Source organism: Pseudocercospora fijiensis (genome assembly GCF_000340215.1).
Source record: "Pseudocercospora fijiensis CIRAD86 unplaced genomic scaffold MYCFIscaffold_4, whole genome shotgun sequence".
NCBI classification, from domain to species: Eukaryota; Fungi; Ascomycota; class Dothideomycetes; order Mycosphaerellales; family Mycosphaerellaceae; genus Pseudocercospora; species Pseudocercospora fijiensis.
Window position 1 is genome coordinate 1,113,063 of NW_006921535.1, and position 17,390 is coordinate 1,130,452.

General features: G+C 47.6%; 4 protein-coding genes across 4 annotated transcripts; 2 read left to right on the forward strand and 2 right to left on the reverse strand.

Annotated features, from left to right (window-relative positions):
* Positions 1–1,974: 1,974 nt before the first annotated feature.
* On the forward strand, positions 1,975–3,803 carry MYCFIDRAFT_80339 (uncharacterized protein; the record flags this gene model as incomplete). Its single annotated transcript, XM_007927781.1, has 5 exons — positions 1,975–1,996; positions 2,091–2,277; positions 2,415–3,097; positions 3,154–3,447; positions 3,511–3,803. The coding sequence occupies 5 exons, from the start codon at positions 1,975–1,977 to the stop codon at positions 3,801–3,803; spliced, it is 1,479 nt and encodes a 492-aa protein (XP_007925972.1).
* A 22-nt stretch (positions 3,804–3,825) lies between these two features.
* MYCFIDRAFT_174277 (uncharacterized protein) lies at positions 3,826–9,156 on the reverse strand (the record flags this gene model as incomplete). Its single annotated transcript, XM_007927972.1, has 9 exons — positions 3,826–3,874; positions 3,919–4,026; positions 4,058–4,108; positions 4,145–4,156; positions 4,191–4,318; positions 4,355–4,547; positions 4,577–8,725; positions 8,752–9,046; positions 9,075–9,156. The coding sequence occupies 9 exons, from the start codon at positions 9,154–9,156 to the stop codon at positions 3,826–3,828; spliced, it is 5,067 nt and encodes a 1,688-aa protein (XP_007926163.1).
* Positions 9,157–11,103: 1,947 nt separating this feature from the next.
* Positions 11,104–12,576, reverse strand: MYCFIDRAFT_51370 (uncharacterized protein; the record flags this gene model as incomplete). The annotated part of the gene is made up of 3 exons (XM_007927659.1): positions 11,104–12,226; positions 12,287–12,439; positions 12,503–12,576. The coding sequence occupies 3 exons, from the start codon at positions 12,571–12,573 to the stop codon at positions 11,173–11,175; spliced, it is 1,278 nt and encodes a 425-aa protein (XP_007925850.1). The 3' UTR covers positions 11,104–11,172.
* A 19-nt stretch (positions 12,577–12,595) lies between these two features.
* MYCFIDRAFT_174279 (uncharacterized protein) lies at positions 12,596–14,438 on the forward strand (the record flags this gene model as incomplete). Its single annotated transcript, XM_007927973.1, has 5 exons — positions 12,596–12,605; positions 12,655–12,753; positions 12,780–12,810; positions 12,838–13,101; positions 14,387–14,438. The coding sequence occupies 5 exons, from the start codon at positions 12,596–12,598 to the stop codon at positions 14,436–14,438; spliced, it is 456 nt and encodes a 151-aa protein (XP_007926164.1).
* Positions 14,439–17,390: the final 2,952 nt, after the last annotated feature.

Consider the following 17,390-nt stretch of genomic DNA (forward strand, 5'->3'; position numbering starts at 1 on the left):
AAAACTTTAAGGCTAAGTTAAAACTTTAACTAAGTTAAAAGATTAAGCGACTAATAGACTAACTAAGGGCAAAAACTATAGAGCTAAGCTAGCCGGGGTCGATCTTGCGGACAATAGGTTACTCCTCGATCTATCTAACCCTTTAAGCGAGGCGAACCTCTACTACTACACTTATAATAGCCTTTACTTATAGAAACTAGACGAGCTGTGTTTTTTAAAAAGATAAGATAAGATTGATACTTAAAGGCTACTAAACCTAGCTAATTAGGGCTAGCGAAACTACGAATAATAAGAACAATAACCCTCGGAAGCGGACAAACCCTCGGAAGCGGACATTGCTAGGTCTTTTAAGAGTAGACGCAAAGAACTCGATACGATATTACTTAGAACGGAGGCAGTACTATAATACCTCGTACGTCCACCTGTTATAGTAGGGAAGACGCGCTCGTATTGTAATTAGTCGAAGGCCTTCAATTCTTATAGATATATATCACTTTATAGTTTATTATATATAGAGATAGCGCAGTTAGAGTTGTATATTGTATTGTTTAGAGGTAAGGTTTAATATAGTTATATAATTAGGTAGTTAAGTGTTTAATTTAGCGCAGGCTAAGCAGCTTATTAGACTCGCTAAGTTAGCGGCAATAGAGGTCGTAAAACATAGGCAGGCTACGAGGGCGCGGCCTTTAGAAGGGAAGCGTATATTAGGGCTAAAGAGGCTATACGTAATTAGTATATAACTAGGCTAAGTAAAGCTAGGGTCTTAGTGCCTTAGGCAGGGCTTAGCGCTTAGTAATAGGCCAACTTGCCTACCTTTCTCCCTCTCCTCCTAGCTCCTTATCGAATACTACCTATACCTACTACTACCCTATCTACCTACTAACAGACCCTTCTTATATTAGGCGCTTCCTTATTATCCGATTGCCCTTCCGCTAGTAGGGCAGCTAGCTGTTGCTAAGTCGCTACATTCCGTAGCCTCTACGAAGCCTACTAAGTCCGGCGTAGTTGCTAAGTTGCAGGCTCTTTAACGATAGCAGTTAGCTTCGTAATAACAGCAAGTTTAAACTTAATTCGTAGGCCCTTCTTACCTTAGCTGTTCTAGATACTTAGTATCGTATATACGCGCTTAAAATTGAGGTCCGTTATACTAGAGCTACGGTAGAAGTGTTTAGCTTTTACTTTGTCTATAGAGGCTATAATAATAGCACTCTTAAGAGTAAATAGAAGCCGGTTATTGCTCTTATTACGCTACTCGTTAAACTAGCGATCTACGGCTTCGTAGGGCGACTCGTAGTTTAACTCGCTTAGATAATATTTACTTAGTAAGGCCTCCTTCTACTTGTCCGTATATAGGTTCTACTATATTATATACTCGAAGACCTTAACTTTATCTACTTTAGAAGCTTCGTCTTTATCTACTTCGGCTTTAGGTTGTATCTTAGGTTGTGTCTCTTAGCGCTAAGAAGTCGTTAAATCTAGCAACTCGTCGTTAGTATTCGGCTCTTCCGGACTATTATATACTAGAGTTAGCTCTTTACGTCGTTGTCTCCTAGTAGCAGCGGCTTCTACTATAGCAAGGGCTTCCTTCTTCTTCGTAGTAAGCTTATATAGTCGCTTCGAGGCTCTCGGTATACTAGCGTAGTAATAGATTAAACGAGAGGGTACTAAAATGCCTAGCTCTTAACCCTAAGGCTTACTAAGAGGCCGTAAATAGACAGAGGTAAGAAAGGCTTTCGCTCCGGATCGCAATCTACACCTATTTTGTATAGTGCGGTAGATACTCGGTAAACGATAGTGCTACGCGCTAATTTACCCTCCTCCGCAGCATGGCGCGACATATTGAATAGCATAATAAGCTTCTTTTGACAGCGTCTGACCTCCGTCAATGCCAGCAGAACTGAGTCAAGAGGTTGCAAAATCATCGTTCGGAAGTACAGTAAGACATCAGCTTCATCATTAGTGCAAGCAGCGATCATGGCTCCGACAGGAGTTTACTGTATCTCCTCGTTCCTCTCGGTCTGGGCGTGGCAGCTCATTTGGTCTATTTCAACCGCTATGAGTCTCATCGATACACGCGCGCATTCGTACAGTATCATTCCTCGCAGCGTATCTCCTTGGAGCACCACTGCTACTTTCACGCCTCTCCGCACAATCTGCCATATCGCCAACAATCCAAGCCGTGCAGCTTCTCGTCGCATTCCTCGTAGGCGCGATCGGCAGCACTTGGGTGTATCGCGTATTTCTCAACCCCCTGAATCGAGTCCCCGGTCCGTACTAGTATGCTGCTCGTCTGACCAACTTCTACATTGCGTTCAGGGTTGGCAAGACGCTGCAGCAATACCGCGTGCTTGAACGCTTGCATCGCTAAGTCTCGTTGTCTGGTGCAAGAAGTACTGGCCTTGACCCTTCCGTAGCACGTACGGCCCTATCGTGCGCACTGGCGCAAACAGAGTGTCAATTGTCGATCCAGACTGGGTGGAGGCATCGTACGGTCACACCAGCGTGGCGAGGAAAGGTCCATGGTATGATAACAATTGGCCAAATCCAGCGCTTCAGCAAGAACGTGATCGTGGTGCACATGATCTACACCGCAAATCTTGGGCTCCAGCATTCTCGGACAAAGCTTTACGGCAGTACGAAACTCACATCACCACGTTCAATGGCAAGTTCCTGCTGCGCCTGGCTGAACACCAAGGAGGCCGTATGAACATCTCGAAGTGCTTCAATCTCTATTCCTTCGATGTCATGGGCGCACTAGCTTTCGGGAAGAACTATGGCATGATGGACAGCGGCGAGAAACATGCAGTGCTCAGTATCATTTCTACAGGTCTGGACCCTCTCGGTCTCACACTGCCAACATGGTTCATGCACCTCCTTCAAATGGTCCCGGGAGATCCTGCCGGGATCACAAAATTTTTCAAGTTCTGCCAGAATGAACTCAAAGAGGCCATAATCAACAATTTCTATGCCAACGTAGAGACCAAAGTCTCGGCAGGCAGTGTAATCTCATCATGGCTCGCCGAGAACTACAAAAATCTCCCGAAGCCTTGGGAAAGTCGACCCTTTTGCTTAGACACGCAGCTTCTCATTGTCGCAGGTAAGCTCGGCCTTTCGGCGTTGTCTTTCTTGGGCGTACTGAATTATATATTGCAGGCTCCGATACGACCGCCTCCGCTCTGACATCTCTCTTCTACTACCTCGCTCAAAATCCCAACCAAGTGCAAAAGCTCCGCCACGAGCTTCAGGCTTCTGCAGTCGGCGACTGGTCTGATAAGGAAATCAGACATTGTGACCATCTCAATGCATCAATCACTGAGGCGCTGCGTCTCTCTCTCCTAGGTCCGACCGGCCTATACCGCGCCACTCCTCCTGAAGGCATGCAAGTGGGCGAAGTCTTCTTACCAGGAAATGTAGAGTACAACATCTCGCAGTACATTCTTGCCCGAGGTCAGTTGTTCTCTCTTGTATTTATACATCAACCACTAGCTTGGTACTGACACATAATCACAGACGAGGCTGTCTACACCCAAGCCGAACAATTCATCCCAGAGCGGTGGTACAGTAAGCCGGAACTCATCAAGCATAAAAATCCCTTCGCGCCGTTCGCTATGGGATCTTTCGGATGCATTGGCAAGAATCTGGCCATGATGGAGATGCGGACGCTCACTGCTAGTATTTTGTTGAAGTACGATGTCAGCTTGGCTCCGGGAGAGGATGGACATAGGTATTTGGAGGAGTCGAAGGAGCACTTCACGATGGATCTCGCGCCTTTGGATCTGGTGTTCACTCCTGTTAAATCTTAATATATGTGTACGAAGATGTGCGTCAAAAGTTAACGTGAGAGTCCGTACTACATGGGGGTATGCAGATTTCACTATCGAGAAATGCCAATTGAAGCGGCAAAGTTGGGCAAGCAACGAAAGAGTGGATTGATTATACACTTTCTGGTTTCGCCATCTGTAGAACAGCTCCAATTCTCTTGCCGCTACCAATCCATACGGACGCGGTGGCAGCTGGTCTTCACACCTTCATCGCTTTTTCCTGCAATCAACAACACAGACATCTAACATCTCTATCCTGAGCACTTGCCATTATCCGAGAAGAACGTCTAATCCAAATCAATGGACTTCCGCTCTAAAGGGACTCTGAACTGTAACTCAAAACACATCTGACATCTCTACTCTAAGCACTTGCCATTATCCGAGAAGAGTTTCTGATCCAAATGAGTGGACTTCCGCTCTGAAGGGACTCTGAACTGTAACTCAAAACACATCTGACATCTCCATTCTGAGCACTTGCCATCATCCGAGAAGAGCTTCTAATCCAAATGAATGGACTTCCGCTCTAAAAGGACTCTGGGCTGTGACTCGGTCTGGTGCTGCCAGAGATGTCTTCGCCGCCTGATCGCCTCGCTGCTACTCCCATACGGCCGCTGTTCTTCATCGCAGTTCCAGGTTGTTCTTCTGGCGTGATATTCGCACTTGCAGATCATCAGGGCGTGGAAGGTCGAAATTTCGGATGGGCTTTCCAGCACGCAAAGCACACCTCTTCAGCCCTCGCTTTCTTCTTCTGGGACCTATTGGAGTTCTCGCTGACTCCTCCGTACAGCCAGACGTGGCCTTTGACGTCCGCCGGAGATGGAACCACACCTGTCGCATCGTACATGGCGGGATTGCCCATGCACTGCGGGCCGTTGCTGCACGGATAAGTAGCAGTGATATTGCCATTGGCATCGGTATCGTGCTTCTTCCAGTAGCACACACCGTTGTCTAGGGTACCAGCACTGGCTTGAGGAGGTGCCGCGGTGGAAGCAGGGCTTGTCACTGGTGTGTGGGCTGCGGTCGAAGCTGTGTCCGGAGGCGTCTGTTCACCTTCAGAACCCACCAGAGTGGCTCGCTTATCCTGTAGCCGTCTGATCTTGTTTCCTCCAAGCTTGACGCGAGCTGCAATGGTATCTTTCTTGGCCCGTTTAACGCCTTCGCGATCCGTCTGATAGAACTCCAATTTGTTGCCCACATAATTCTTTCCGTTGCATTTAACGACCGCCTCCTTAGCATGTCGTTTACAGCCAAATATGATCTCAGCGGTCACGAGAGGCTCGGTCGCTAATATCTTGCAACTCAACACCCTCCACCCATGTCTCCTCATGTTCCATTCGATTTTCTCCTCCGTATCGTCGCTCGCAAAGTTCTTTGCGATAACAATGGACGGTTGATCTTCGTCTTGCTCTGACTCGATTTCGTCAATCATGTCGTTCTGTGCATTCTGTTTCTTCTTGCCCTTATCACGCTTGCCCTGGCCATTATCGCCCTGCGTTGCGGGATCTCGGTGTACCTCCGCACCGTTTGCCTCTGCAATAGAACGAGCCTGGCGTCGAGCGATTTGCTGTCGCTTCTGTTCCACTTCCTCTGGTTCCACCCACTGCGCCGACAATTTGTGTTTGCCCTCGGGCGCATTATCAGTTGCAGACAATGCATCGAATGCGCTCGAAAAATCGCCAAAAGTGACGAATGCGGTGACTGTCGGTTCCGTGGACAGGATTTCGCATCTCAGAAGCCCGTCAATCTTACCACTGGTCACGATTGTAATGCGGTCTTCGGTGGTACCACGAGGGAAGTTCTCGACCATCAACACATACGTCCTGTCGACGCTGTCATCCTTCGCAGACATCTGAACGTCCGCATTCACGTTCACGGACCCCGAAGTGCTATGAGTGGGTGGATTGGGTGCATTGAGGGGCGTGACATCGTTCGATGGTGAGTGTCGAGAATTTTCTGATCGCACAAGATCTGGAATAGGTGGTCCCGAAGCTGTCTTGAAATCCTGATTGGGTGTGCTTGACGTTCCCAGGTTCAAATCGACCGGACGCTGGCCAATGGAAGTGGTTCTAGGGATAGATACGCCAGGTAATGACGCTGGTTGTGATGGCCCAGCACTGGATGCAATCGATTCGTTCATACCGTTCTCGGCATAAGACTCGTGCTCCTTGACATTGAGGCCACCATCACCCAGTCGGCCATGGTCACTCTTTTGCTGGTCGCCACTCATCTCTGTTTTGAACCGATTATGTGGTGCCTTTGCGGCCTTGTACGGCTTGAAGAAGATCGATGTCTTAGCGGGGGCGCGTCGAACAGTTCCTGCAGCTGGCTTATGGACGTTTGAGTTAGGTAGAGTTGCCGTAGTGGTGCTCAAGTCCTGCACTTGGGTGCTCGTAGATGGGTCGCTCTTGTTGACCGTTTCAGACTTGTTATCGGCAATCTCCAAGCTCGTTGCGGGAGCAGCAACGACAAGCTGATCGGACGGATTCCCACTGTCCTCGGTGTCGGTATCCATCGCGAAGGCCCGCTCGAGGTCGCCTACAGGATCTTCATCGTCATCATCGCCAACGTGTTGTTGGGCGTCGTGAACATCAAGGTCGTGCATTTGGATGTCCCCAACTTCATCCTCGAGCTCAGGGTTGCTCGCGTGAAGCTTTTCATTGCCGCTCAAGGCCTCACGACTGTCGAATGAGATGCCTTCCATAGATTGCTCCTGGGAATCTGGCTGATTGGCAAACGTATCATTCGTGTCCATGGCAGAGAAATTGTCCTCATCCTCGAGCTCAGGATTGTTGGCGTGAAGTTTGTCGTTACCGCCCAGGACCTCACTGCTCTCGAATGAGATGTCTTCCATCTGAGTTGCAACGTCATCGTGTACAGCGTCTCCGAGTTCGCCGGCATCGTTATCGCCGCTAGAATGAGCATCACGAGCATCTGCATCATCTCCAGGGCGAGATATTGTCGCTGGCACCGCAGCCTTCTGTTCCAATGTCTGGAAGTTTGGCGCTTGGCCATCGTTATGGTCGTCGTCATCTTCGTCCTTGTCACGAGGCTCGCGATCACCGGCGTCCTTACTATCTTTGCTGTCTTCCTCATCTTTCTGCTCAACAAGTTCGCCCTTCTCAAGCAAGAAGGCTGCGTCCTGCTCAGACAAGTTGAACTTCTTGACAAGGATGTGTGCCACCTTTTTGCGAACGACATCATACTTTTTACGCTGCATCACGGCAAGCTTGTCATCGTATTTCAAATCGCCGTGTTCCAGAAGGTCATGAGCAGCGGATCCAGAAATGTCGAAGTTCTCCATCAGAATCTTCTTAACCTTCTGCATGATCGAAGCTTTGGTTGCATTTTGAGAAGTCAATTGCTTCAGCATTTGCTTCTCTTGGGCCAACTCCTCACTCTTGCCAGACAATTGCGAAGATATGTCGCTTTTGGTCGCAGAAAGTGTCTGGACTTCGCTAGAAAGCTTTTCGTTGTCATGCTGGAGCTTCTCGTTCTTCCGGGACTCTTCCTCAATCCTTGCGTCCAAGGTCTTGTGCTTTTTCTCGTGATTCAAAATCTTCTGATATTGTGCGGCCTCTTCCCTCGAGAGTTTGTTGTGATCAGCCTTGAGCTGTTGATACTGGCGAGGCAGGTCGGCATGCTTTGTGACCTCTTTGTAGAAGACCTTGCTCTTTCGCTGAAGGGACTTCTTCGCCTTTGATAGCTCTCTAGCTGTTCGACCGTGCGAGCTCTGTGTCGTAGCGCTCAAAGCCATCGCCTCCTGCAGTGCGATTAGAGTCTTGCTCTTCTCGTTGAGCTGCGCGGTAGTTTGAGAGGCTTCTCTAGCCTTGCGACGCAGGGCCTGGTTTTTCGCGATGTTCTTCCTGGCGAGATTCGCGACCTTTTGAGAATGATTTGAGCTCATAGCCGACATCTCCTCGTCCTTGAAGATCAACGCCCGCGACATTTCATCGAGGGTATCCTTGATACGCGCCACTTCCCCTTCGAGATCTTGACATTCTTTCGTCTGTGCATCGAGCTTGCTGCTGAGATCCTCCTTCCTGTCCAGCGCATTCGTCGTTTCTCGGAGGGATGTCTCAAGCTCAATTATTTTGGCCTCCAGACCATGGTATTTGGTCGTCTGCTCATCATACTTGAGCTGAAGTGCTTTGCTGTCTTTCACAGCCTTATCGGTCCTCGGGCGCTGCATGCGCAGTTCTAGAGAAGTGCACTCGCTGAGCTCCTTCGCAATCTTGAGCTGCCTATCAGAGGCCTTGAGAGCGGTCTCCATCGCCTTGTTATCCTCCTTGAGCTTCTTGAATCTCTCGGAATCAGAGGTTTTCTCAGTCGCTTGTACAGGTGGCTTAATCATGCTGACAGGCTCCTCCGCAGTCATAGTCCCGGCATTGACCATCTGAATCTCTGGCGTTCGTGGGTCGGGCCCCCTCACATGTTCCTCCGCGTTTCTCACCTGGACAATTCGAAAAGTTGTTCGATGACGCCAGATAGTGCCGGCGAACGCGATCGCAAAGAGGAACAGCTGATACTGGAGCGAGGTAGTCTGCGACACAAACCCAGCAGCCGGCAGGAGATCGGAGGCAATGTTGGCCATCATGACCACGCTGTGGTACACTCGACAGAAATCCGCCTGGACAGACCCAGTTGGTGCGGAGAGCTCCAAGACAAGGAGCGCGACTTGCATGAGCGAGAAGAGGCCGCCCGCCTTGGGAGCTTCGAATGTATCGGCGTTAGCCCTACGGCCGGCGCTCGAATTTGGTTTCAGTGCCTGAGCACTCATGGCCTCGACGCCATTAGCGCTGTGTGGAAGCGCTGGCGGAGGCACGAGGAGTGGTGCAGGTGTGAGGAAGTCTTCCATAAGCACCTGTGGCGGTGCGTCGAGGGTCAGCGGCGTGTTGGTGAGCCTGCTGAACATGGCAGCGAACGCTGCCACGCGCGCAGGTCGCGCCAGAAAGGCGCCCATGGTGTTGATGGCAGTCGAGGTGTCAGTGTGTCGCGGTGATGTGTGGGAGGATGTGTTTGTGTCCTTTTGGAAAAGGGTTCGCTGTGGGATGGTTGTTCGCGCAGCGATGTCGAAATTTGGAGTTGTTTCCAGGCAGACCACGCGGTTGCCATCGCGCTAGTGACGCGCGGCAGGGCGGATGTGCCGAGAAGTGGGGCTTCAGAAGGAAGCGTGAGTGAATGAAGAAGCTCAGCCAAGCTCACGGCTGCCCTCACGACAGCGCTAGCTTCAACAACTAGCAGCACTCCATTCACATTGAGCAACCTCCTCCGCGCTTGAATCGATGTATTCGTGGGCTGAACGTCGTTGTTGTTGAACGTTTGCTGCCTTGTCCATGGCTACGTGAGCTAGGCTGCTTAGGAGCAGCTTTGTATGCTGTTCTATACGTTGTTAGCCTAGAGTTTGTCATTATAAGCTGGCCTCGCGATCAGTATGCTATACGAAATTGTCATAGATATGCGCAATAAACAGCAGGCGTCGCCTGTCATTAAATGTGATGTGTCTCCTGCTTACCAACATGGCGCCAGGCGCTTGTCTTAGACGCCATGTATTTTGCTCTTTCATACAGACATCACCGGTTTAGCTGCACAGGCTTTCCATACAAACCTACATCCGAGACTTTCAGGCCAAGGTCGCCCATTCAGCAGCAAGCACTGCACAGACTTGAAAACCGGTGGAATTGTGCTCCTGCACAGCGAGGCTCGTGGGCTCCTCACGTACGTCCGATGTTCCCGCGATCTATTCTCGGGCATTTTGAGATGCTTTCTTACGACCTCCTCTTCCGGCCATCCTCGTTTCTGTGACCTCTTTATCCGTTGTCTTCTCTTCGCGCTCGTGCGCTTGGCTAGGCTCCCTACTACGAGTTGAGTATTGAGAATCGCAGAACATTGCTGTCAGAATTTCGACCGAATCTACGAGCAAGATTGGTCGTTGTATTACGATGTTCTGTAGCCATTGCTGGTGATGAAGCAAGGAGCGTGAAAGGTGAGGTCCACTAACAACTTTCCTCCGTTTTCGGCTGGTGCTGTCCCAAAGTGGCAATGCCGACGAATTCAATGATGGTTCAAAAAAGGCATGATAGGAGCAGGGAAAGGCTTCGTTTCTGGACGGAAATGTGCATATGGCCAGACTTAGTTCATACATTTGGTATAACATAATGTACTACCTCCCTCCACTTGCCCAGAATGCATCCAAATGTTCTTGCCTCACTTCAAACGCCCAATGATGGCAAGTCTGATGCATTACAGGACTGACCTCCGGCGCATCTTCATCGCCCCCGTCATCAAACACTTCCCTGACTCCCAGCTGCATGTACTTCTTGAGAAGCATTCTCCTCCATCGTCCAGCCTCGCCAACACATTTCTTCCATCTGCTGACCTGCCTAGCATCGTCGTCGCACCTCCGACCACGAAAGAAGCGCGTGTACCATTGAAACCAGCCTCGAACATCATGCTCATGCGAGATCCATCCAGCAGCTTCCCATTGCTCAATGGACTGGCCGCAGGCGACTTTGAATTTATTGACATCCGCGTCGTATGAGGGACTTGTTAGGAATGTCCCAACATTCAGACCAGAAATCCAGTCTTCTGGCAACTCTTGCCAGTCATTCTCGACAACTATTTTAAGCTTGCGTGATCGAAGTGGGCGATAATAAGAGCCGCCAAAGCAGCCTTGTCGGAGCATTTCTTCTGGTGATTTATTTGGTGTGAAGTCAGGAAAGTCCTCGAAATGGAAGACCTGAAATTCGTCTCTCGCTGGCGAAGAAGCCTCGGCCTTCCAATTCGTCCATCCTGCTTTGATCTCGTTGATATCCTTGGTGGGCACAAGAGGTTCGTCGTTGGTGATTGAACCTAGGTCTGCGTCTCGATTTTTCTTTGCTTTCTTTGGACCCGATCTCGGCAGTCTTATTGGCTTCGATGCTTCTTCATCTTTGTAGCTTGGTTTCACAGGTGCTGCTGCGATGCGAGCTGAAGTCCTTGATGGTGCCGTCCTTTCCTGAGTGATCTTTCGCTTCTTGGCCGGAGCTGTGCCATCTGAATTTCGTGGTTGCTTTGTAAAGACAGGTTTGATGTCGAGATCGGCAAGCAATTTCTGGTTCCGCTTGATCTTCTCGAGCCGACGCGTCTCGTAGTCATTCATTGTCAAAAGACGTCGGTGTAGCGAACGTCGAAGCTCTTGTCACACAATCGAGAAGACGCGAACCGCGTCCACCAGTGACGTCATGCGCCAAGAGATCGCGAGAGATCAAGATCGGCGAGCAGATGAGATCCTCTTCTGTCGCCTATGGTATTGTTCTACTTCGATATCCCATTTTTAAGCCCACACCAATATGTAGCAGGCCAGCCTCTACGCCTACGCAATGACTCCGTTTGCATCTTTCTCCTTCACCTCTTCCCTTTCCTTTGAATTCTTGCTCACTCGTCCAGCGTGCACATCTTCGAGCACGCTCTGAAGCTCCTTGAGGAAGCGTGCTACCTCGGTCTCTGTTCCAACGGTGATACGAAGACATCCCAGACAGCCAAGTTCCTTGCCTCTGAAACGAACGACGACTCCTCTTCGTTCTGCAAGCCTCTCGTACACCTGCAATGCAACCTCGTTGCTCGCCTTTCCCTGCGCATCACACATCTCCACCAGCAAGAAATTGCTAGCCGTTCCTCCTCGAAACCGTCCTACTCCAGTGATCTTCGGCATCTCGGCAAGCAAGCGGTCTCTTTGCTCTAATATCTGCTCCCGGTGCTTATACATCACCTGCAGGTTTTCCGCTTCGAGTGCTTGAATTGCGAGTTGTGATGTTGGGTTGGAGATGTTGTATGGGGCCTTCAGACTGTTCAGCAGCCTGGCGACTTCTGGACTGGTGAAAGCAGCTCCCAGCCTGATGCCTGCCAGACCAAAGGCCTTGGACAATGTCTGCATTACAACCAGGTTTGGCCACTCTGCTACCCACTCAGCCAACGATGAGCCTTCAGGTGCGAAGTCGATGTATGCTTCGTCAAGTACGACCAGTCCATTCCAGGTGGAATGCTCCAGAACCTTGCGAACCGCATCTTTACTGACCAGACTTCCGGTCGGATTACCAGGACTGCATAGATACACCATTTTGATCGAGGCATCTTTTGACAAGGCTTCGTTGATCTTCTCTGGCTGTGCTGCAAAGTCATGGTCGGCATCTAACGGCACCTTAACGATATCTACATCGTTTACACAAGCCGACACAGCATACATGCCATATGTAGGAGGGCAGGTGAGGATCTTGTCCTGGCCAGGCCTGCAGAAGGCTCGGAGAAGTGCATCGATAGCTTCATCACTACCGACACCTACGAACAGGTTGTCAGGAGTCAAGTTCTTCTGTGTATGGACATGAGTGTTGCGCAAGTTGATCAACTTTTGCTTCAGTTCGTGCTGGTGTCTGGAATGGATCAGCAAAGGTGTTTTGGTGAGTCACTGACTTGAACGAATTGATACATACGGATCAGGGTAGCGATTCAAACCAAGGAGGTCAATCTGAATATTGGAGGCACTGCCATTTGCCAGCTTTCCATCGTTCGTCAAAGCAAGTCCAGGCCCGTATGCATTTTCATTGGCATCGAGCAAGATGTTCGTGCCGTCATCCTTGTAGTCACTGAGAGAAATGCGAGGTTAGTCATTGCCACTTCCTATTCCGCACGGACAGGTCCGGCCTTACTCTCGTGCACATCTGTACGGCTCAAGCTTGAGGATATTCGGCCTCGCGCAGGTGTTGATGTCGAATGGCATGGTTGGATGTCAAAATTTGTGGATGTATCGACGTACTCGGCTGATCGCTAGAGGCAAACCCGGAATCGGAGTCACAGTCAGCAGGCCAGACTCGCCAGATCACCAGACCCCTGCAAGTGCGTCGGTCCGTTCATACCGAGGGCTTTTCGCATGTGATTGCGCCCGTTATCATTTGGCAAAGTGGCCCCAAGCAAATTTTAGGTGAGCCATGTGGTGTGCTTCAGCTTTGGGTAGCTCGTGGACTTCCATCAAGAACGCCTGAAGGATTCCAATAGGCGTCGCTGCCACTTTGTTATCACGAAGACGCCGATTTACTGATTACGGGCGAAGCCACTTGATCATCCCCGACTATGTCATCGCGATCACGTCAAACCTGATTTTATTATCTACATCGATCTGGTCCCCTACGACGTTCGTGCGACCACGCAGACGCAGACGGAGAAGCGATAAAGGGAACACTTTTGACCGCCGTTCAACCACACCGCTTAGTGTTTCTTCCTCCAGCTGCACGCTATCACGCACAGCGCAGTGGATTACTTACGTAATACTGCATTGCCGGCGGTTGAATTGGCTTCGTTAATTGCCTATGTTCTATCTCCTCTATAGTCTAAAATACAGTGTAGAAAATTCTTTAAGCTAAGAAGTTACGTACCTATTATGTAACTAAGCTGACGCGTTACACACCCCCTTAGCTTGTACAAAAGGGTTTTAGGCAAGGTAGTTAATGCTTCTTTATATATAAACAAAAGAAAATTAATCCTTTCAACTCCTTATATAGTACTTTATTAAAACACTAAAAAAATGGTTTAAATCTACACTATATATAAGAGAGTCTTATTTTATACTCCGATTACCCTAGAAGGATATTGTTACATAATCCGGACTATATGTGCACCTTTATATATAGTCCCTATTACTAGGAACTGTTGTCTTCCTACGTAGTCTAAGTATAGACCGACACTATTAAGCCTTATTTAAGTACTCGTATCGTATAGTAAAGTTAGTTTAGCTAAACTAAGCCTATTATATTATTACTATCGGTTATTATATTAATCGCATAGGTAGCGTCTATTTAATTAGATAAAGGATTAAGTAAGATGTGCATTAGTTAAATAGATTTAATAAATTAGGATAGGTAACTTAACTAAGGACGCTACCCTTAGTTAAGACTACTATACTATTATTACTAGCACTAATACAATCGCCGTAGACTTGTTATTAGTTAGTAGAAGTAACGTTCGAAGTAATAATATAGGCGATAGTAACGTACCCTATAAAGTAAGGTTTCCTATACTATTTGTTTAGTCTATATTAGAAGGTAAGGTTAAATCCTTTGTTCTAATTAGTCGTCGTTATCGTATTAGACACTTTTGCTAGCGCCAATCGATAAAGGTATACTTAATCGACTTAGTTACAATTAATAGGGGGGAGGGGCGCCTACTACCTATTATATAGAGTTGTCTTCGTATTACTAAAGAGGAAGAGGTTATTAGAGGAAGAGTTGCTTCCTTATCTACCCCTATAACTGTATATCTTAGTTAGTTGTTAGGTTAGGTAGTCTAGTTAGTCTTAGCTGTTTAATAAACCTCTTCTAGTTCTAAGGGCTATAGAGCTTAGTTATTCTATCGGCTAGCATGTCCTATATAGCTAGGTATTTGCATTGAATCCTTCTAGCCTTATGTTCTTGCCTTAGCTAGCACTAGTGAATATCTATATAGCGGAGCTTCGTGTCTAGTTTGCTAGCATTAGCCTTAATTGCGAGCGAAGCTCGCCTTACACTAACAAGGGTACTATAGTGGCTGATTGCGCCGAGTTGTTACTACGTGATTCCCCGGATTCTGAAAGCTGAAGCTCTAATTGGCTGAATTCTACAAGAACTGCTAGGACGGTACGGTAGAACTGAGCCTCCGGAAAATTACGTGCCTAATGCCAACTATAACAAAACCTGCAACGACTACGACTAGCGACCTGCAACGACTACGACTAGCGACCTGTAACGACTAGCGACCTATAACGACTAGCGACCTGCAACGACTAGCGACCTATAACGACTAGCGACCTGTAACGACTAGCGACTAGCGACCTGCAACGACTACGACTAGCGACCTGCAACGACTACGACTAGCGACCTGCAACGACCACGACTAGCGACCTGCAACGACTAGCGACCTACAACGACTAGCGACCTGCAACGACTAGCGACCTGCAACGACTAGCGACCTATAAGGGTATATAAGGCGGAAGCTTCGCTCGCACTTTGTAGGCACGCGGAGCCGCCTATAAGCACATATTAATGCGGATAGTCTGTATATTGTCGCAGTATAGTATAGGAATGCTGTCTAAGGTAAGGCTAATATTGTTAAAGAAACGCTTCTACTAGATCAATTCTAAGCCTGCATATAAGGCAGCTAGTAGTTTAGCTTTAGTCGTAGATTTAGTAATAGTTAACTGTCGTACTGCCTTCTAATTAACTAGTCTATTAAATAGGCTAAATATCTATCTCTCTAACGACTGTCTCGTCCCCTTGTAGTTACTATAGGATGCGTTAGAAGCTCCGTAGAATTTATAAAGCTGTTAGCTTAAATGAGCAGTAATTGTTAGTCCGTTTGCGTTATACTCTAAGCATAGGTCCTTCGTATTTAGTAGGTACCTAATATACTAGTCTGCTGCTGCTATATCTTCTGTCCGCGGGTTCTATAGAGCCTTAGACAATAAGGACACTGCCTTAGCTATGTCTAGCCTAGTTTAAACTGCTGTAAAGTTAAGTGACCCTATACGGCTTTAGTAGGCTAGGATCGCTAATAGATTAATTCGAGTAGAGTTATCTTCACTAGAAGTTAGTTTCTTATATAGCTCGTATCTAGTTAGTAGGGGTGCTTTAGCTCTTCGACTAGCTATTACGATACTGTATCTTTAAGCTATCTTCTCGGTATATGCCTTCTAAGACAGCTATAGTTTCCTGTTCTGCCTATCGCGTATAATTTCAATACTAAGGAACTATAAGAGCTTTCCTAGGTTACTAATTTCATATTCCTTTATTAACCTCTACTTAAGGTCTATTGCCTTTTATATATGCTAGCGGTAATATAATAGTACAATGTCGTCTATATAGAAGAAGATAAATACCTGTTTGTCTAGGTCGGTATATAGGCAGTCTACATGTTAGGACTAAAGAGGTTACACGTAATTAGCATGTAACTAGACTCGAGTAAAGCTAGGGTCTTAATGCCTTAGGCAGGGCTTAGCGCTTAGCGTTAGGCTAACTAGCCTACCTTCCTCCCTCTCCTTTTAGATCTCTATCGAATACTATACTAATTCACTACTACCCTATCTACCTGCTAACATAACCCTTCTTATATAGTATTCGATCTACCCTTTAAGGGCAGTAGCTAGATAGTTCTTATTTTAAGCTTTTAGCGGTATAGCTACAAATAAGACTAATCTAACTATATTGCGCCTGAAGAACGGGACCTATACGTACTATTCTATCGAAACAACCGTACCAATTATCAAGTAAGGCCTTCTATACGGCCTATTATACTAAGTTAAGTATACTAGACCGATATCTACTAACTCCGCTATATCCGCATCTTAGGGGCTAATAATACATTATTAGTACTATGTTACGGTTACTCGCGACAGATCGTTAGGTGACTTCTTATTACGTGTAAGCCGAGGCTTCTTTAGAGAGGCTAATACAAGCGGGAGGTAGAGACAGAATAATTGGTATAAAGGTAATTCCAATCAGTAAGTAGGTAATATAAGTTGAACGCCTCGAGCTATAAGGGCATTCCGGCGTTCCTAAATACAAAGGAGACATCTTGTCTGTAGTCGTAAGCGACGTAAGCGACGCTATCGCTCTCGACCGCTCCTATCGCTCCTAGTAAGATAGAGCGACAGCTTAGCCTACTAGTCTTAGCGTCGCTCTAAGATTATATAAGGACTCTAACTAATCAGATCCGTAATACTATCCCCCTCCTTAAGCGGGATAGTCCCTTATTCCGGAACTTTCTAATTCCAACTTCTTTACTATACTAAAGTTATTAAAGGACTTGTCTTCTCGTTAGCGTAAGGAAAATATCGCAAATAATATCCTTACCGACTGCCTCGAAATGCCGATCCGCTACTTTTATTACGAATAGGCCGATAAATCCTACAAAGTCGATCTCCGTTCCGGCCGCTACTCCGAGTGCGCCCTATACGGCTAGTCCTATAATATATAAGTTACTCGTATAGAGTATAAAAAAATCCGGAAGGCGCGCCTAAAGATAGCTAAAGATCTCGAAGCGGCCGAAGAGGAGGAAGACCTCCTTACGCGGAAGCTTTTCGAGCATCGCGTAAAGGTCCGTCGCTTACGTAAGTCGCTGCGTATAAAGGAAGATCGGGAGGTACAAGCTCTTAAGGCAGAGGAAGCCTCTATTCAATAGGCGGAGGAGCTCGAAAGAGAGCTAGGCTCTTTGCCTATAGAGCCGATAATATTCTCGTTGCCTGCTAACGAGCCGTTTCCCCTAGATAGCCGATTATAGATATCGCCTTATAACTAGAGTCGTCTAGATAGGACGTCCTAGCCTACCTCTGAAATTCCTAGTAGGAGTGCCGAGAGTCTAGTGTCCTAAAGGTATATATTTTTAATGTTTCCTATCTATTTCATCTTCTAGCTAGTTAGTCTAGTAGTATAATTCTTAGCTACAAAAGACATGGTTACTAGGTACGCTATTAGAGTCCCCGCTCCTCGAGCTACACTGCCCTAGGTCGTTAAGAACTCTAAGGCGCTATAATCGATAGGGTCTAAGAGGTCGTAGGTTCAATTCCTATAC